General features: G+C 40.2%; 1 protein-coding gene across 13 annotated transcripts in view; it reads right to left on the bottom strand.

Moving 5' to 3' along the window:
- The window catches only part of ATG13 (autophagy related 13), a 42,068-nt gene that overhangs the window by 14,412 nt on the left and 6,437 nt on the right, over positions 1 to 21,219 (bottom strand). For all 13 annotated transcript variants that reach the window (XM_059874619.1, XM_005216429.4, XM_005216432.4 and 10 more), the window contains 6 exon segments: positions 8,175 to 8,256; positions 7,129 to 7,209; positions 6,632 to 6,751; positions 4,633 to 4,679; positions 3,042 to 3,182; positions 106 to 146 (listed from right to left, as the gene is read on the bottom strand). In XM_059874619.1, the coding sequence (XP_059730602.1) occupies positions 106 to 146; positions 3,042 to 3,182; positions 4,633 to 4,679; positions 6,632 to 6,751; positions 7,129 to 7,209; positions 8,175 to 8,243 (499 nt within the window). In that variant the 5' untranslated portion in view covers positions 8,244 to 8,256.

The raw sequence follows: 21,219 nt of genomic DNA, 5'->3' as shown, positions 1-21,219 counted from the left end.
ACTAAAATCACAAGCTATGTAATATTACAGGCAGCATCCAAGCACATCTCTGAGTCAGGAGAACACTTAGCAACACTACAAATGTTTTTTAACCTTGATACATACCTTCCCCTAAGCCATTCAGCTGAACGTCCCCAAAATATATTCTGTAGGGAAGAAAGAAAAAAATGTTACTTGATTCTTTATTATAAGGGCCTGCATACTAAACACCTAGAAACAAAGTCAACAAAACCAACCCTTCTTTTCTCATCTGCATGAACATCTCTCCGAATGGAGCAGTATTGCTACTATTCGATTAAGCTGTAGGCATGAGGATGGTTATGCAGAGGACTGGTTAAAAAATTAGAAAAATAAAAATTAAGTGTGACCTGCTGTTTAAGTTCCTTATTCCTGCTTCTGCAGCATATTTGTAAAGTTATATGCATGAATGCTTGCTAAGTTGCTTCAACTGTGTCCACCTCTCTGTGACCCCATGGACTATAGCCCGCCAGGCTCCTCTGTCCATGGGATTCTCCAGGCAAGAATACTGGAGTGGGCCTGCCATGCCCTTTTCCAATGGATCTTCCGGACCCAGGGACTGAACCCGCATCTCTTATGTCTCCTGCACTGGCAGGTGAGTTCTCTACTACTAGCACCACCTGGGAGCCCTTTGTAAAGTACACCTATTGGGAAATAGAGAATATACGGACAAAATTGGCAAATAGTTCTGGAACTTCTATTACCAGATATAAGACATTTTTGTTTTAGAATTGACCTATAATTGACACACAACATTATATTAGTTTCAAGGATATATAATGATTCAATATCTGTACACATTGCAAAATAATCACCACACTAAGTCTGGTTAACATCTGTTATCATTCACAGTAACATAATTTTTTTTCTTAAGAGTGATGAGAACTCTTAAGATCCACTTTCCTAGCAACTTTCAAACATGGGATAGAAGTCACTAGATTTTGAAATGTGATCTTCAAGGTGGGCTCACTCTGCTTATTGAAAGTCATTCCATCATTCCAAAGTAAACTAAGTAATTAGAATATCTTTTCTACCACTGAATAAACAGGCAAGACTATTCTACAACTATAAAAATCTAAACACAGTAGAATATTTCCATGAATCTCCCTGGGAAGGCCAGTCTATATTAGCAAAAAGTCTGAATTATAAAACACTTAAAATGTATTTTCATATTTTTCAAGTAATACTGTTGAAAATTAAACACATACATGGGTTTGTTCAATAAAAACTAAGCTCTGACAATCTACAAAGCCCTAAGGTTAGATATTAGGGATGAGATAAAGATAAACTAGGGACAAGTCCTAGGATGAATCTGAATCCTAGGTCTCACAGATTACAGTCTGGAATGGAAGAAAAGAAATGTATATACATATCTGAACTACATGCACGAAAGTGACAGATACCATTAAACAGGGGTTAGCCCACTTTTGTTTAAAGGATCAGTTAGTAAATATTTTAGACTTGTGGGCCATATAGTCTGGGGCAACTACTCAGCTCTGCTCTCATACTACAGAAGTAGCCACTGATAATAGGTAAATGAATGGGGTGGCTATGTTGTAAAATAATTTTATTTATAAAATTATTTGTAAAATAATTCTATTTATAAAAACAAGCAGATGGGGGAAGAATTCCCTGGTGGTCCAGTGGTTAAGACTCTCTGCTTCCACTGTCAGGGGCCCAGGTTCAACCCCTGGTTGGGGGGAACTGAGATCCTGCAAGTTCTACAACTTGGTCAAAAGAAAAAAAAAAGGCCTAGAAAAGTAAACACACATAGGGTTGCTAGATTACTTCAACAGAACTAGTTAATTCTCTAATCCATGGTCCTTCCATCCTGTTATACCAATTCTCAAAATCAGCTCTTTGCATGTAAGCCAAAGGCCAACACCCATGGCTCATCATTAACATGAAACAGAGTCCCGGCTAATTTGGGAACCCTGACTTTCCAGGCTCTGCTCTCACACTTTGCTACATGTCCTCTTCACCACCACGCTGGTCCATTCAACAACCTCTATCAGTTCAGTCGCTCAGTCGTGTCCAACTCTCTGTGACCCCATGGACTGCAAGACACCAGGCTTCCCTGTTTACCACCAACTCCTGGAGCTGCCTCAAACTCATGTCCAACTCTGTGATGCCATCACTTCATGGCAAATAGATGGGGAAACAATGGAAGGAGTGAGAGACTTTTTTTGGGGGGGGGGCTCCAAAATCACTGCAGATGGTGACTGCAGCCATGAAATTAAAAGATGCTTGCTCGTTGGAAGAAAAACTATGACCAACCTAGACAGCATATTAAAAAGCAGACACATTACTTTGCCAACAAAGGTCCGTCTAGTCAAAGCTATGGTTTTTCCAGTAGTCATGTATGGATGTGAAATGAAAGTTGGACTATAAAGAAAGCTGAGTGCTGAAGAATTGATGCTTTTGAACTGTGGTGTTGGAGAAGACTCGTGAGAGTCCCTTGGACTGCAAGGAGATCCAACCAGTCCATCCTAAAGGAAATCAGTCCTGAATATTTATTGGAAGGACTGATACTGAAGTTGAAACTTAATACTTTGGCCACCTGATGTGAAGAACTGACTCACTGGAAAAGACCCTGATGCTGGGAAAGATTGAAGGCAGGAGGAGAAGGGGATGACAGAGGATGAGATGGTTGGATGGCATCACCAACTCGATGCACATAAGTTTGAGTAAGCTCCCAGAGTGGAGATGGACAGGGAAGCCTGGTGTGCCGCAGTCCATGGGGTCGCAAAGAGTTAGGCATGACTGAGCTACCAAACTGCCCGAGAATTTAAAAATCCTTTCCATAGCAATCAAGACTGTATATAAACAAAAGGATAAAGAACTTGGCTGCTTTGGAAAAAGCTGAGGTTCATAAAGGAGAATAGATAGGCAATCACAGTAAAGGTATAGCATCAACCATCCAAATATCTGTCCAAAAATTAATCATGGAATACCTGAATGCTGGTCAGACAATGTGCAAATTGATGAGTCCAAAGTGTGAATCATGAAGGTGAGCTGTTTACCTGTATAAGATGACATATTCATGCCCCTGCTTTCTGGAGAGTCTGTAAGCTGGTGTCACCCTAGTTATAGCAAGCAGAGACTTCAGCAGCAACGACAATCTGTTGTACACAGCATAGGAAACTTTGATTTCTTTATCACACCTGCGGAGCAAAGACACTATCAGCATTCTCCTGCTTGGCTATCACAAAACAAAGAACAAAAATGCAATGGATAGAGACATTAGCTATGTTCCATGGAGTGACTGACATTATTTGTCAGCATTAGAACATATAATTGAATGACCTTACTGTACACTATAAACTAACACGACATTAAAAATCAACTTAATACTTCAATTTTTAAAAGTCTAAAAAAAAAGTTAACATTATTCATAAATTTGGATAGAATATAACCTGATTTGCAGCCTAAATAACATTTTAAAGAGTATTACAGTCAAAAGAGATAGTTGCTAATTAAACTGGAACTGTGTAAGATTAAATTTATAATTAAAACATCCTCTGAACTAAACTTGTAATCAGAGCGCTTTGTCAGCTCATCAACAAATTGTTGATGTTGACCAAAGTTTTACTTTCCACGCACCAGACAAAGGCAGGTGGGCAACAAAAGGTCTCCAATATATCTTTTTCTAGCTTTGAAGCAGTTATCTTTCAAAGAAATAAAGCAGAACACTTAAAAACCAGTAATTCAATATTGCAGTTGTATTACTGAAAGTACAAACATAATTTCAGTGTACTATCTTACAGCAGTCTACTTCTATACATCTAACAGGAAATGTGGAGAAGTGCTTGGTACGAAAATTTTGGACTATAACCTGGCAATTGCTTTTTAAGAAAGAAAAATAATGCCTATACCACTCATACTTATTAAAAAGATTTTTATTTTGATGTGTTGCTATTTCCTCAATTTTCCTATATATTCTTCTTGAAATTCGGGCAGGAATTCAGCTAATCTGCCCTGAAAAAAGAAAATGGAGGGGAAAATAACACGCATTCCTAGTCCGTGACCAACACAGCATGTCTGAAGGAGTGGCGAGGGGAAATCTTATTGGACGTCTGCCACCCAGAAAACAGACAAAACAGAGTAGTCATGTTACAAGAGCTCAAGGGATTTAATCAGAGAACTATGTGTACTCTGGGAAAACAACAAATCCTTTTTCAGCTTTCTCTCTGCTCCTCTGTGTTGTCTGAATCTCTCTGGACCGACACTCCTTTTGAAGGTCATTGCTGTGCCTGGGCTGGAAGCCAAGCACGAAGCCAACTGTAGCAAAGACCTACCAGCTTTGTTAAGTGGTCAGAACACTCTCCGTGACTGATACAAGCCCTGCTTTTCACGTGATGTCGTGCACTTTATCCTCAGCTACCACAACCAAGGATTCTAAGATAGAGCACTTACATACTTTTAAAATTTATTTATTTCTAATTGAAGGATAACTGCTTTATAATACTGTATTGGTTTCTGCCATGCATCAACATGAGTCGGCCATAGGTATACATATGTCCCCTCCCTCTGGAAACTTCCTCCCGTCTCCCACCCCATCCCACCCTTCTTGGTTATCACAGAACATCAGTTTGAGCTCCCTAGAGCACTTACTTTTCATTCATTTCCAGACACCAGATTTCTAGCTCCATGGAATCTCCCTGTAAATGGAACAATAAAAGGTATTGTTAAGATATTATTAAAAGATATTTCAGTTTTGCTTTTGATAATCTTTTTTATTATAAAGCACAATACAGCCACTATAAAAATATTACAAAGTATAAATAAGCAAAAAGAAGACATCACTTATAATACAATCAGTGATTTTCCTAAATCAAAGTGAGCTCATACCATACATTCTATTTTTTATCTTTTTTTTTGTATATACTATTTTTATCACTTTTTAATGTGCTTTAAACTGTGGTGTTGGAGAAGACTCATGACAATCCTTTGGACTGCAAGATCAAACCAGTCAATCCTGAAGGAAATCAATCCTGAATATGCATTGGAAGGACTGATGCTGAAGGTGAACCTCCAGTACTTTGGCCATCTAATATGAAGAACTGACTCCTTGGAAAAGACCCTGATGCTGGGAAAGAGTGAAGGCAGGAGGAGAAGGGGACGACAGAGGATGAGATGGTTGGATGGCAACACCGACTCAATGGACATGAATTTGAGCAAAGCTCCAGGAGTTGGTGATGGACAGGGAAGCCTGGCAAGGTGCAGTTCACAGGGTTGCAAAAGTTGGACACGACTGAGAGACTGAACTGAACTGATCACTTTTTAATCAGTAAGTACAACATGGAATTCTCCTTATAATTAAAAATTCTACATTATTTTTAATGGCCACATAGTATTCTACCAGGGCTTTCCAGTGGCTCAGGAGCAAAGAATCTGCCTGCAGTGCAGGAGACCCAGGCTCTACGTGAGGGCAATTCTTTGGTTGCAGCAAGCGAGGACTAGTCTCTAGCTGGGGTGTAGGGGCTTCTCACTGTGGTGCTTCTCTTGTTGCGGAGCACAGGTTCTAGAGCACAAACTCAACAGCTGCTCCACAGCATGTGAGATCTTCCTGGATCAGGGGTCGAACCTGTGTCTCCTGCACTGGCAGGCAGATTAGCACTGAGCCACCAGGGAAGTCCACTCACAACAGTGTAGAATCTGATTTCACAGATGCCTGAGAGATGAGAGAGTTCTTCCTTTTGGACTCCCTAAGGATCACTAAGGAAAATAACTCACAGTATACACCAGTAATTCAATAAAGAGAATAGGATGTTTTGTTTTATTTGGTACTAAGATTTCTACAGACTACATACTGACATCATTCACACAATAAAAAATTAAGAGCCTACTATGTGCCATCCAAAGCATTGTGACAGGCACAGAGATGATTATTTATTATATCCTGCCTCGTTTCAAAGAGAATTGAAGAACTACACAGATAAAAAGGTGTGGCATAGCTGCTGACCTCAAGAATAAAAGTGTAAAGTATCAACAGGAACACGTAATAACTGTATACCATATTTTATCTATACACTTTACAAATAAAAATTAAATGAAGAAGTATAGCCCCACAAGACTGTGAAGTGTGGTGGTGGGAGAGGTGGGGCTAAGTACTTTGGCCAGAGTTACTCAGCTAGGCTCTGAATTTGGTTCTGTATAGCTCTAAACTCCATTAGCCTTTTATTATTCCACACAGCCTCACAATCCTGTAGTGGAAATAGATTAATAAACATACAAGAAAAACTATTTGCATCATGGAAAAAGGTGGAAAAACACATTAAAAAAAAATCACATTCCAGCAAGTTATACTCTAAGAAACAAATATAAACAAAGCACACAGGAAATCTAGAGAGTGGTTAGAAAGGGAGATCTTTTAGAGCATATGAGTGTTGAAGGATGAGTAGAAACACATCACTTACAGATGATATATATATGAAGATGAGAGTGAAGAATCTACTCCAAGTGGTTGGAAGAATAAGTACAAAAACCATGACCTCCTCAGAGAACCATGAGACGATCAGAGAGGGAAAGCGTAGGAACAAGGCTGAGTTGGAACCAGAGTGTAAAGTGCTTTGGGTGCTGAGTTAAGACCCTGTCCTGGCCATAACCTTACCTCAGAAGTCTTGAGTGAGATCTCCACACACATAGACCTCCCAACAGCAGGCAGCTGCCCTGCCAGGGCCTTCTTTGCTTCATGTGTAACCTCTGGGATGTCTTTGATTGCTAAATTGAACTAGAATACAAGAACTTTGTGTTAAACACTCGCAAGGAACATTATGGAATCAAAGTAGTAAGACTGGATACTGAGTAACGTAGGCCTTACCCTGACTAAGGACAGTCATTCAATTCTCCTTTCCCCTTAAGAGATGTCTTGCATCAAGGCCCCAAAACTCAGGTTGATAAGTTTTCACTCATCACAGAGGAAAACCAAAGAACATCCAGGACTAACATTCAATGAAGAATGAATTTTCCAAGTGAATGGATCAAATGGAATTAGGCATTTTAATGTTATGACTTAGTAATACTAGAAATATTATTATTTATTACTACACCATGATTCCTTGTGACAAACACCAAAGTATATCCCTCAGCAAAGAACAGGAATTTTACCCAGTCTGAACCCGTTGGGGAAGAAGACGAACGAGTACAAATCTTCTCTCCCAGTCGAGCCTGGACAATCACTTGGACAGTCTGAAAAAAACCAAACAAAAAAATCAAAGGTGACGTTTCAACAAACTGATTTGGCTCCTAATCAAGATTAAAACCCTCTCAATGCAGGGTTAAAAAGGTGCCAATGATCTTAACTATACTTCAGGAAAGGATAAGATTTAAAACCATCAAGAACAGGAAAAAAAAAAAAAGGGCACAAAAATAATACTGTAAATATTCCTGAGGACCTAGTGTCAACCAATTAAGAGAAACCATAGTCTGAGGCTTGTAATCTATAATACACTCACATGGCAGAAGGAAAGCTGCACGTGGGGGCTCTGACTTTCATCAAGAAACAAGTCCAATCGTAGGTTTAAATATTCACTGCCATACACTTATGTAATCATAGTAGATTTAAACCAAGGAATCCACAATTATTCATATGACTTGGCCCATATGGCAAAAGTCTTCCGGCTAATTTTACAACCAGAATCTACTGCATGGCTTGTTCTTACATAGCAATGGTTGAGAGGAAGGCGAGATAGAGGTGGAAATGATTTTTAGATTTAGGAAAAGATGCCTTCTATAGCACTCAAAATTCAGTTTTAATTTTTCATTTACACAGAAGGGGACAATAAGCGGAAAGTGAGAGAATTCAGAGGTAGATGATGCTTAGGGAAAGATGCCCAAACTGCTGTCCATTCTAGTCCAGTCTTTGTTCTCACCCCAAGGGAACATACTGTGCCAATAACCTGGCATAATAAGTTTGACATTTCTGCAAACAGGCTTGCAAAAAAAATGTTTTTTTTTAACAAGTAGCTTTGGAAAATTGGAAGCTTTTTAGTTACACCCCCAGTACCGCCCCCAAATTTCACAGTTTGGTTTACAACAGACAGAAGTATCCCTTAAAATGGGCAAGCTGCAAGCTGTTATGCTGTATTTCCAAAAAGGGAGAGGCATGGAAGTTATTTCTAACAGTTCTAGGCTCAAGAGAACGGATATATTACCTTGAGGGCAAAAAACTTAATGAACTTGTCCAGGTCCTTTCTGTCCTGGGAATTAAGATCAGTTTCCATTGCCTATAGGAATCTAAAACAGAAAAAAAAAAAAAAGTGTTGAATAATGTGACTGTGTTTTAAAAGGGATTGCTACAACAAAGCATACAGAGATGGCATTGTCTACTAGCTGTATGAATAGTCATGTAGGAGGTAAAACCTCCCCTCCCCTCGACTAAAGACACCAACATGAAAAACAGAAGATACTATCTTTTGAGGAAAATAAACTCCAAAGAGCTAAATCTATAGACCTAGAACAAAGATGAGAAAAGCCATTTTACCTGAATATGAAACTTTGAGCTTTTAAACTTATTCATTTAAAAAGTTATATTACCCAGCATATTGAAGACTAAGTTTTAATGAGGCAAAAACTTTATTAAAACATAAAATAAGTTAACATTCTTTCAACCAATCCAGGGATCAAACCCGCGTCTCTTATGTCTCCTGCATTGGCAGGCAGGTTCCTTACCACTAGCGCCACCTGGGAAGCCCAACATTCCTTCAAAAGACCACTAAATCAGTTTAACTTTGGGTGGGAGTCAATGGCACCCCATTCCAGTACTCTCGCCTGGAAAATCCCATGGATGGAGGAGTCTGGTAGGCTGTGGTCCATGGGGTCGCTAAAAGTTGGACACGACTGAGCGACTTCACTTCCACTTTTCACTTTCATGCATTGGAGAAGGAAATGGCAACCCACTCCAGTATTCTTGCCTGGAGAATCCCAGGGACAGCGGAGCCTGGTGGGCTGCCGTCTATGGGGTCGCACAGAGTCGGACACGACTGAAGTGACTTAGCAGCAGCAGGGTGGGGGTGGGATGAGAAGGGGCTGGTATGAAGAAGAAAGCATTTAGGGCAGAGAAGAGCATGAACAAAGGCAGGAGAAAAATGGGTTTTAAACTATTAAGTACTCCAATTTTCCAGTGATTGTGTATGGCTGGTTTGGGCCAGACCACGAGAGTCTCAAACACAGTGCTAAAGACTGACGCCAGGAAGGGGAGCACCCTCGAGGCTTTTGAGAAGACGAAGCAACACAATCCAAACGGTGCGTCAGAAAGATAGCACTGCTGGCACACTGTTGAATAGTTTTGAGTAGGAAGAGCAGGGAAATCAATTAGGTCCTTGGCACTAATTCAGGCTTGTGGCCAGGGCTAAAAGTCTAATAGAGACGTGATTTGGAAATATGGATGGGAGGTATTTTAAAGGAAGAGCTGACAGGATTTAAGGACTGAGTGCAAAAAGTTTAAATGGGTTTCAGTTAACAAAAAAGAAAGTGAGAGGGAAAGCTAGTTTTAAGAAAAGGATAGAGTTGAAACAGGAAATCATGAGTACAAGTTTAGAACAACACTATTCTTTATTGAGGTGTGAACTTACATGCAGTGAAATGCACAAACCTTAGGTGTACAGCTCAGTAAATACTTTATATGTGAACACTCATACAATGACAACCCAGATGCAGTTATAGAACATTTCCTATAAGCCGGAGGCTCCTTTTGTGTCCCCTTGGTCAATAAACCCACCAAGAAGTAACCATTATTCTAACCTCTTATCACCATATTAGCTTTCGTCTGTTTTGAATTTCTTCTAAGTGGAATCAAGTGGTCTTAACTCTTCTGTTGTGTAGCTTCCTGTACTTAGTAAGATCCATTCATAATGCATGCAGTTTATTCCTTTGCATTGCTGTGTGGCACTCCATGTTATGAATATGTCACCATCTATAAATTCCACGGATGAACATCTGGGTGGTCTCCTGCTTTTAGCTATTACATTCTTGCATGACATTTCTGGTGAATAAAAATCCTTGCTGGTGTCCCATGTAAAGCCAGGAGTGCTGAGTTGGGTCAGCAGGCATACCTTGTTTCATTGCACCTCACTTCACTGTGCTTCACAGATGCTGCTTCCCCTTTTTAAACGAATTGAAGGTTTGTGTCAACCTTGTGTTGAACAAGTCCATCAGCGCCATTTTGTGTCTTGGTGTCATATTTTAGCAATTCTTCAAATATTTCGAAACTTCCACCAGCAATAAGATTACAATTCACTGAAGGCTCAGGTGATGGTTAGCATCATTTTTTAGCAATATTCTTTTTTTTCGGCCGTGCTGGGTCTTTGTTGCCGTGTGGGCTTTTCTCTAGTTGCAACAAAGTGGGAGCTTCTCTCGTTGCGGAGGACAGGCTCTGGGGTGTGCAGGCTCCAGCAGTTGCAGCACGTGGGCTCAGGAGTTGCGGCTCCCGGCTCTAGAGCACAGGCTCAACAGTTGTAGCGCACGGGCTTAGTTGCTCTGCAGCCTGTGGGACCTTCCCGGATCAAGGATTGAACATGTGTCTCCTGCACTTGCAGGTGTATTCTTTACCAGTGAGCCACCAGGGAAGCCCCAAAGTATTGTAGCCCCAAAACTCAAATGAAGTTTTGTACATTTGTTGTTGTTGTTTTTCTAAGGCCATACTGTGGGGCACGTGGGATCTTAGTTCCCCAACCAGGGATTAACCCGTGCCCCTGCACTGGGATCACTGGGCTGCCAGGGAGGTTCCTACATGTTGTGTTTTAAAGACATAACGCTATTTTACTCTTAATAGTTTATAGTTTAAAACACAACTTTTATATGCACAGGGATCCCAAAAAAATTCATGTAATTCACTTTATCACAGTGATCCGGAACCAACCCGCAACACATCCAAGGTATGCCTGTATTTAGCTTTGACAATCACTGCCGAACGGTTGTCCAGGGTTTGTACCAATTTGTATCACCACCACAAACACACTGGGGCTCCTGTGGATCCACAGCTATAGCACCACTTGGAACTGCTGGTTTTTTCATTTTAGCCATCCTGGTAGGAGTGTGGTGGTATCTCATTTAATCTGCACTGAATGACTGATGATTAAATTGAATGCCTTTTTAAAGGCATTTAATTTAATGCCTAAATGACTGCCTTTCCCCTCCTGGCACTTTTTTCGTGTGTTTGTTAGACATTTGGATATCCTCCTCTTTTACAAAGTGCTAATTCAAGTCTTTACCCACTTAAGAGTGAGTGACATCGTTCAGTCGTGTCCAACTCTTCGCGACCCCATGGACTGTAATCTACCACGCTCCTCCATCCATGGGCTTTTCCAGGCAAAAGTACTGGAGTGGGGTGCCATTTCCTTCTCAGAGGATTTTCCCGACCCAGGGATTGAACCCAGGTCTTCCACATTGTAGGCAGACGCTTTACCATCTGAGCTACTGAGGAAGTCCTTTACCCACTTAAACAAATATTAAAGTAAAAATAAAAAGATCTTTTAAAGCTTTAAACAGCTTAAGGCCCTGAAGCAACCCAGCCATAGACCTGAGATAAGCATAGTGCTGGAGGACTGTGCTGCCCCTAAAGTGGGGACGTGTTCCTACTATCAGAGAATCTACCGACACAAACACTATAATGGCATGACTCTTGCAATTTTTGTACCACTGGAAGCACTAAAAGGATTATCCAATAACTAGAATTAGTTACTGACCCCAAAGTCGGGGCGGGGGGGGTGTCTCCACAGAGAGAAAGACACCAGCACTTACTGTCTCTTTAGGCCTAGGATGCCAAGGATGTTAATTCATCCTCTACAAGTAATAGGTGGTTTACCTTTGCTTTGCTCTTACAAAATTCCTTCTTTGAGTGCTCCCAGGATTATAAAGGGAAACTTGGTACGAACATTAGAGAGAGACCCACAGTTGAACTTTTCTTCCTGCTCTTTACTATGCTAACCAATTACTAAATCCTTCAAACTTCTGCTTATATAAAATCCTTTATATTTGCAGCATTTTCATTTCCATAGATAACCACCTTAATTCAAGCCTCATTTCTTATCTGGAAGAGATACCAGATCTCACTTTACCTTTGAAGAGGATCAGGCTATGCCATTCTAAAATATGCTACTTTGGCATAAAGATTATTTTAAGCTAAAGACATTTGAGATTCAACAGATGTAGAAAACCTTTTCAGCGCTTCCCTTATCTGACTAAAAGCAGCAACTTCTAAGAAATGAGGACTGCCATAAATTCTCATTTCAGGTTGGCGTCTACTCCCAGGAGAGAGACCAAGAGTAAACCTAATATAAATCCCCCATCTGGGGGAGTTTCATGGTCATGAAAAAGACACAAAGACCATTTGCACCCACACAAGCAAATATTATCACCAACTTTCTTTTCTCCCATTTGTTCTCCTCAACACTCGTGTTTCCTAAAGAAACTTGTTTGTTCTTCCCATAAAAGCCTTTTCCCCCCTCTCTTTCTTCTATTAAGTCAGGCATAGAAATTCCAAAATTTTACTACTTCTTTGAACTATTTATATATGCAAAATCAGTAGGGAAAACAGGGAAGTGATTTTTGAAAAGGTAATTGGAAGCCTGCTGGCACTTTCAGGAAAGATGTTGGTCACTGAAACTAGCAAATAAATGATTATCTTGGCCCAGGGTCTAGTGCTTGGACGTACAGGCTCAAAAGAAACTAATTTTATTAGTTCAGTCAAGGTCTGGGGGGACTTCAGTTACAGGAGACAGTTTATATACATGAATGAAATTTATTAATTGAGAAATGAAACTGAGAAAGGAAGCATCAAGTGATTGACATGTTGCCTTTCTTAAAAGGAGACCATTTTGGGGAAACTAAAATTCTATCAATCCACTATTAGCTTTATATAGCTTTCTCCACCTTGGGGGCAAGAATGTTGGAATTCTGACACCAAGAGGCTAGACAGGGTCTTCTTCTTGGCTGACAAGGCATGTACTTGACTTTTTTCTCTTTTTTTGACTTTCTTTTCTTTACAGACAAGTACCAACATTAGTCATTGTTATCAACATGTTATAACTGCCAAAATGACTATCTACATTAAGACCCCTGATGGGACAGGTTTTAAGAAAAATACGCTGCTAAGTTGCTTCAGTCTTGTCTGACTCTTTGTGACTCTACGGATCATAGCCCACCAGGCTCCTCCATCCATGGGATTCTCCAGGAAAGAATATTGGAGTGGGTTGCCATGCCATTCTCCAGGGAATGTTCCCAACCCAGGGATCAAATCTGTCTCTCTTAGTCTCCTGCATTGGCAGGCGGGTTCTTTACCACTAGTGCCACCTGGGAAGCCTAAGAAAATACATCAGCTTCTAGAGGACTAAGCCAAAGTAGGGCTTGCAGGTTTGTTGTTGTTGTTCAGTCACTAACTCATGTCCAGCTCTTTGCAATCCCATGGGCTGCAGCACAAAAGGCTTCCCTGTCCTTCACCATCTCCCGGAGTTGGCTCAAACTCCTGTCCATTGAGTCAGAGGTGCCACCCGACTGTCACAGCCTCTGCTGCCCCTTCTCCTGTTGCTTTCAGTCCTTCCCAGCATCAGGGTCTTTTATCAATGAGTTGGCTCTTCAAAACAGGCGGCTAAGGTATTGGAGCTTCAGCATCAGTCCTTCCAATGAATACTCAGGGTTGATTTCCTTTAGGATTGACTGGTTTGATTTTCTTGGAGTCCAAGGGACTCTCTCGAGTCTTCTCCATAACCACAATTCAAAAGCATCAATTCTTCAGCACTCAACCTTCTTTATGGTCTAACTCTTACATCCATACATGACTAATGGAAAAACCATAGCTCTGACTATATGGACCTTTGTCAGTAAAGTGATATCTCTGCTTTTTAATACAGTACCTAGGTTTGTCATAGTTTTCCTTCCAAGGAGTAAGTGTCTTAATTTCATGACTGTAGTCACTGTCCACAGTTATTGTGGAGCCCAAGAAAAGAAAATCTGTCAGGATTTCCACTTTTTCCCTTTCTATTTGCCATGAAGTAATGGGACCAGATGCCATGACCTTAGTTTTTTAACGTTGAGTTTCAAGCCAGCTTTTTCAGTCTTTCATCCTTACCAAGAGGCTCCTTAGTTCCTCTTCACTTTCTGCCATTAGAGTGATATCATGTGCATATCTGAGGTTGCTGATATTTCTCCTAGCAATCTTGATTTCAGCTTGATTCATCCAGACCAGCATTTCACACAATGTACACCGCATGTAAGTTAAACAAGCAGGGTGACAATATACAGCCTCATCATACTTCTTTCCCAAGTTTGAACCAGTCCATTGTTTCATGTCCAGTTCTAACTGTTGCTTCTTGACCTGCATATAGATTTCTCAGGAGACAGGTAAAGGTGGTCTGGTATTCCCACCTTTTTAAGAATTTTCTGGTGTTTTTCTGGAATTCCCTTGCTTTCTCTATGATCCAATGAATACTGGCAACTTGATCTCTGGTTCCTCTGCCTTTTCTAAACCCAACTTATACACCTGAAAGTTCTCAGTTCACCTATTGCCGAAACCTGAGAAATCTGTATGCATATCTGTATCCACAGTGTTTAGAACATGTGCAGACTTGTACCATACTAATGTCTTTAAATAATTACCTGAAAATATAATGGATAAGCAAAATGTGGTATATACGTTCAATGAAATGTCAGCCATAAAAAGGAAGGAAAATTTGACCATGCTACAACATGGATGAACCTTGAGGACACCATGCTAAGTGAAATAAGTCAGTCACAAAAAGACAAATACTGTAGGATTCCACTTATACGAAGTACTGAAAAGTCAAAACTGCAGAGACAGAAAGTATAATGGTGGTTCCCAGGAGCTGGGGGGGAGACAGAATGGGGAGTTACTATGTAGCAGGTCAACTCTGCTTCACAAAATGAAGTGTTATGAGGATGTACAGTGGAGAAGGGTGAACAACTGTGTGGACGCATTTAACACTGCTGAACTGCACACTCACTAATGGTTAAGACGGTAAATTTTAGATGACTTGTATTTTAACACACAAAGATGCCATTAAATAAATAAAGTTCCCACTGTTATGCAATGGATGTAGATAAGCACCAACATCCAAATACTAGACAGAGATTCTACAACATGGCTTAACTGCAAATGATATAATCAGCTAAGGGAAAAGCACACTTATCTGGGTAGACAGGTTTTCCAGATCTTTTACTTACGTTCACACTGAAATGCTAAATTTAGCATTTGAAATAAATGTTTTATAAATAATAAATCTTTAAAATAAACAGAAAACCATTCATCTCACTATTTTACCAATCCTGAATTCAAAGTACAGAAATATAAAAGCTATAAATAAAGCCAGAAGAGGAAATAACAATGAAAGATGTCAACAAAATACTGGGGAGAGGCAAATAAAGGTTTTGATGTTTGTTTTGTTCTACTCACTTCTAAAAAACAAAGAGTGAGGAACTTAAAAAGCATACACACAGACAAGAGATAACAGCATCAAAGTCCAGCAAAGTAGGACAAACAGATAACGGAATAAGCCAAGCATAGCTGATATCCAGGCCAGCAGCAGGGGAAACCCTAAGCAAAGAAAGCTCATCTGAACCAAATAACCTGAGAAAGGGTAAGGAATTAGTCACCAGATAGCTCCTAAAGTAGGGTGGCAGACGGGGCTGAAAACAGGATCGAAAGTCCCAGAAGAAGCAGTCAGAGCCCACTCTAAACCCTCTAAGTGCCCTTCCTCCCTAATGTCAGAAAACTGGCCTTTGGGAGGTCCTAAGGGCTTCCCTTGTAGCTCAGTTGGTAAAGAATCTGCCTGCAGTGCAGGAGACCGGGGTTCGATCCCTGGGTTGGGAAGATCCCCTGGAGGAGAAAAAAGCAACCCACTCCAGTATCCTCGCCTGGAAAATCTCATGGACAGAGGAGCCTGGTGGGCTGCAGTCCATGGGGTCGCAGAGAGTCGGGCACAACTGGAGAAGCCTGGTAGGCTGCAGTCCATGGGGTCGCTAAGAGTCAGACATGACTGAGCGACTTCACTTTCACTTTTCACTTTCATGCATTGGAGAAGGAAATGGCAACCCACTCCAGTGTTCTTGCCTGGAGAATCCCAGGGGCGGGGGAGCCTGGTCGGCTGCCTGTCCATGGGGTCACACAGAGTTGGTCACGACTGAAGTGACTTAGCAGCAGCAGCAGCAGCAAGGTACTGGAGTAGGAAGACTCTGAGCTCACCTCCTCTCACAAGCACCAAAATTACAATTATTTATAGAATAATTCTTGAGGAAAAAGACCAGAACCTATCAGAAAAGATCTTCCACAACTAAAGATAGAAAGAAGGAATCACAGAGTGACAGGTAGGAGTGGGGAGTCCTAATAGAGTCAAGACCCATGACTCTAGTTGAGGGACCTACAAACAGAAAAATTGTTACAATATATTTTCCCTCTGAGGGAATTGCTCCAAAGAAGAATTTCTCCAAAGAAGCCCCCAATCTCCTGCTGAAAACAAGTTTTCAACTCCTTTCAGTAAGGAATAGGCATACAACTGTTGGATAATAATGGGAAGAGTATGTTTATTTTGTAAGAAATCATCAAATGGTCTTCCAAAGTGGCTAAACCATTTTGCATTCCAACCAGCAATGAGAGAGAATTCCTGTTGCTCCACGATCTCTCCATCATTTGGTGCTGTCAGTGTTTTTGGATTTGGGCCATTCTAATAGGAAAAGGAGTGTGTCAAGGCTGTATATTGTCACCCTGCTTATTTAACTTCTATGCAGAGTACATCATGAGAAACGCTGGGCTGGAAGAAGCACAAGCTGGAATCAAGATTGCCGGGAGAAATATCAATAACCTCAGATATGCAGATGACACCACCCTTATGGCAGAAAGTGAAGAGGAACTCAAAAGCCTCTTGATGAAAGGGAAAGAAGAAAGTTAAAAAGTTGGCTTGAAGCTCAACATTCAGAAAACGAAGATCATGGCATCTGACCCCATCACTTCATGGGAAATAGATGGGGAAACAGTGGCAACAGTGTCAGACTTTATTTTTGGGGGGCTCCAAAATCACTGCAGATGGTGACTGCAGCCATGAAATTAAAAGACGCTTACTCCTTGGAAGGAAAGTTATGACCAACCTAGATAGCATATTCAAAAGCAGAGACATTACTTTGCCAACAAAGGTCCGTCTAGTCAAGGTTATGGTTTTTCCAGTGGTCATGTATGGATGTGAGAGTTGAACTGTGAAGAAGGCTGAGCGCTGAAAAATTGATGCTTTTGAACTGTGGTGTTGGAGAAGACTCTTGCGAGTCCCTTGGACTACAGGGAGATCCAACCAATCCATTCTAAAGGAGATCAGTCCTGGGTGTTCATTGGAAAGACTGATGCTAAAGCTGAAACTCCAGTACTTTGGCCACCTCACGCGAAGAGTTGAAATACTGGAAAAGACTCTAATGCTGGGAGGGATTGGGGGCAGGAGAAGGGGATGACAGAGGATGAGATGGCTGGTTGGCATCACTGACTCGATGGATATGAGTTTGAGTGAACTCCAGGAGTTGGTGATGGACAGGGAGGCCTGGCATGCTGCGATTCATGGGGTCGCAAAGACTTGGACATGACTGAGCGACTGACCTGAACTGAATAGGTGTGAAATGGTAACTCACTGTTATCTTAAAAGATATGTCTTTTGCAAATATTTTCTCCCATTCTGTAGCTTTTTCTTTTTAAAAAAGATTTATTTATTTATTTGAAGTTTTGACTGTCCTGGGTCTCAGTTTTTGCACATGGGCTTTTTCTAGTTGCAGAGAGCAGGGGCTACTCTTCATTTCGGTGTACAGGCTTCTCATTGTGATGGCTTCCCTCACTGCAGAGCACAAGCTCTGGGCACGAGGGCTTCAGTAGTTGTAGCACGTGGGCTCAGTAGTTGTGGCTCGTGGGCTCTAGAGAGCAGGCTCAGTAGTCGTGGCTCAGGGGCTTAGCTGATTCGCGACATGTGGGATCTTCTCAGACCAGGGATCGAACCGGGTCCCCTGCATTGGCAGCTGGATTCTTAACCACTGGACCACCAGGGAAGCCCCTGTAGCTTATCTTCTAATTCTCTTAGACAACTTTAGCTTACTTTCTTTTTAAACAAATTTATATATTGAACCACTCTAATATTAAAGAGTTAAAGTTTCCTTGATTTAAGGATGAATGTTATTAAGCAAATTCCATTGTTTTGAGTAACATCTCCTGGCATATTATCAACACTGCTTTCACATTTCTTTAATGCGTATTTCTATTCACAATACTCTACAGAATAGTAACTTCAAAACTATTACAGAGATAACAGGATACTTTTGCCTTTAACTAAAAAAAGTTTTTTTTGCTGACAAACACTTAGCACAAACATTTTCAAGATTGATAAGTATTTAAATAACACTCTGTACCATCAAGTGTTTTTAAACTCATGCTTATCATGCAGTATGTAAGTATGGGGAACACCGAAATGAAAACTGACAATTTTACATTTACTTCTTCAAATAACAGTGCGAAAGAGCAGAGATAATCTTTTCTTGCCACAGTCATTATTATATAGGAAGAATTGTCGTATTTTCTCCAACACTGGTTTCAAAGGCAATTCTATAATAAATGGGGACAAAAAAATACTTCTTCCCTGTAAACTGCCAATTAGTAAATGTATAAGAAATAAAAATTATTAGAAAAATCACCCATTTTGCAACCATTGCAGGACTAACTGGTTCAAGCAAATCACCAATGGATGATAAATTCATGACATGAAAATGTGTTTGTTGGCAAATGGTATATTAACAGTCTTCATGTGGATGATTATTAATTACAGAGTCATCAGTGAACACAATCTTAATAAATAAATAAATAAATCAGAGAAACATACCCACAACTGAAAAACTGACATTACATTCTCCTGATGTGATGTAGTGAGAACAACATGACACTTACGGAGCTTTTCTAGTCAATTGTATAACCCAAATCTAACCACAAGGAAGCAATCAGATGAGCTTATATTGCAAAACAGGAACTTTTACATAAGAGGCTCTTACTCTTCAAAAATTGTCAATCTTAACATGAGAAAAAGTCTCAAGAACTGTTATAGTATAAAGGCAATAGAAGAGGTATGACAACTAAACGCAATGCTTGATCCAGGACTTTTTTTAAACTTGCTATAATGGACAGTATGAAAACTATTTGGCAACATTTGAATGCTGACTATACACTACTAAAGGCATTGCATCAATATTAAATTTCTTGAATTTGATACAATTACACTTTGGTCATATACTTATTCTAAAGAGATACAAGTAACCTTTCTCAAGAATCCAGGAAAAAAAAGAAATTGTGTATCACTCTGTTATATACTATGTTGCCACTGACAGAGAAAAGTAAAGCAGTGTGGCCAAGAGTGAACCCTATGTGAACCAAGCTGAAGAGTTATATTTTTACAATTTTTCTGTATTTCTTTCATTTAAAAAAAATTTTTTTAATTCAGAAACAAAATTCATTCTCATCAAATGGGCTATAGTAGGGTAAAGATCTTAACTAATTTTCACCCGGCATAAAAGTTTTCTATCTCCTTGTAGACCTATTGCAAATACAATTTTTCAAACATCTGAATGACTGCTCTAGCTGTACTTCTAAGATCCCATCACAGGATATCCTTGCCTTGAGAGTAAATAAGACATAGAGTTTAATGCACTGCACTATGACAGACATGAGCTTAAAATCTTTGAGGAGGAGGTCTGACAGCAATATGGACTGAACTGATGTTATCAGTCGCCCCCACCACCCGCCACTACAAGCACATAAAAATGCAGATAAAATATGAAAATAAAAAAGGTCTTGATACACAGCTAAACTAGAAAGATTGAAAAATTCCAGGTTCCAGAGAAAAGGTGAGTTAAAGCCATAAATATAAGGGAAAACTGATGACAGGGAGCTGAGGCCTGTGGGGAGCAAGCTCAGATTCTTGTAATGAACACATGAGAACAAGACTGCAGCGGGTGGGCATCATATCTCAAGCTTACAAGCAGGTAGAAACCTGCAGAAAACCCCAGAGTCAAGTGCTCCTCATCAGAGGCCAGAAGAACCCTAGAGAAGCAATAAGCAGGTTTGCCATCTATCAGGGCAAGGTTGGGAGGTGGGGAAGCCACCCTAAAACTTCAAAAGCATAACTCAGTAAGGTACAAAGATATAAGATCCAAAATTTACATCCTGTGCATGAAGAGTAAGGAAACAAAAAGCCAATAAACTAACCTAAAAACTTGTTTAGAACCACCAAAACCCCTAGAAACAGGCAGAAGAAAGTTTGAAGCAGACTTGAGAGAAACTTTCACAGATTTGGATCATTGACAGCCAGGCCACTTACAACCCTTCCTTCCAACTTTTAGCTCGATGATTTCAGAATTTAAAAACTTATGGATTGCACATGGAAATAAAACACCAAGAACTCCAAAGAACAAGACAATGTAAGAGCCTATACCTCTGAGGCAGGAGAGTCGGCGCCCTAGGAGGAAATATGCTTACTTGTGAACTTGTTAAACATGCTGGTTTAGAATGCTGAGAAAGGCGGTGGGTCAACAGTTTTTAAAGATTCACTTTATATAGCTTTTCTTAACAGAGTTATAACTCACACACCATAAAATTCACTGTTTTATAGTTTACAGTTCAGTGTTTTTTAGTATATTCACAAGGATGTGCAACCATCCTCACATTTTTATCACACTGAAAAGAATCCCACGTCTGTTATCTGTCATTCCCCTTCTCATTCTCCTTGGCAACCACTAGTATACTTTATGCCTATGGACTTACTTATTCTGGAATTTTCTCATAAAGGAAATGTGACTTGCTTCCTTCACTGAGCATATTTTCCAGGTTCACTCTATATTGGAGCATATGTCAGTACATCATTCCTTTTTATGGCTGAATAATATTCCACTGAATAGACAGATTACATTGTGTTAACTGAATCATCAAGTGATGGACATTTAAGTTGCCTCCTCTTTTTGGCTACTGTGAACAATACAGCTAAGAACACTCATGGGCAAGTTTTTGTATTAACATATGATTCTCTTGTATTTCCTTATTACTCTTTTCCCTTTTAACCCATAATAAATAACCCAGATAAAAAGGCTGTTGCTGTATTTGTTAACTTTTTTTTTTAATTTCCAAAAACAATGGATAGTAGTTCTTCTCTCAGAAAACCAATGTAGCTGTAATTTGCATGT

This window comes from Bos taurus, chromosome 15 (assembly GCF_002263795.3).
Source record: "Bos taurus isolate L1 Dominette 01449 registration number 42190680 breed Hereford chromosome 15, ARS-UCD2.0, whole genome shotgun sequence".
NCBI classification, from domain to species: Eukaryota; Metazoa; Chordata; class Mammalia; order Artiodactyla; family Bovidae; genus Bos; species Bos taurus.
This window is presented reverse-complemented; position numbering and strand designations above follow the sequence as displayed.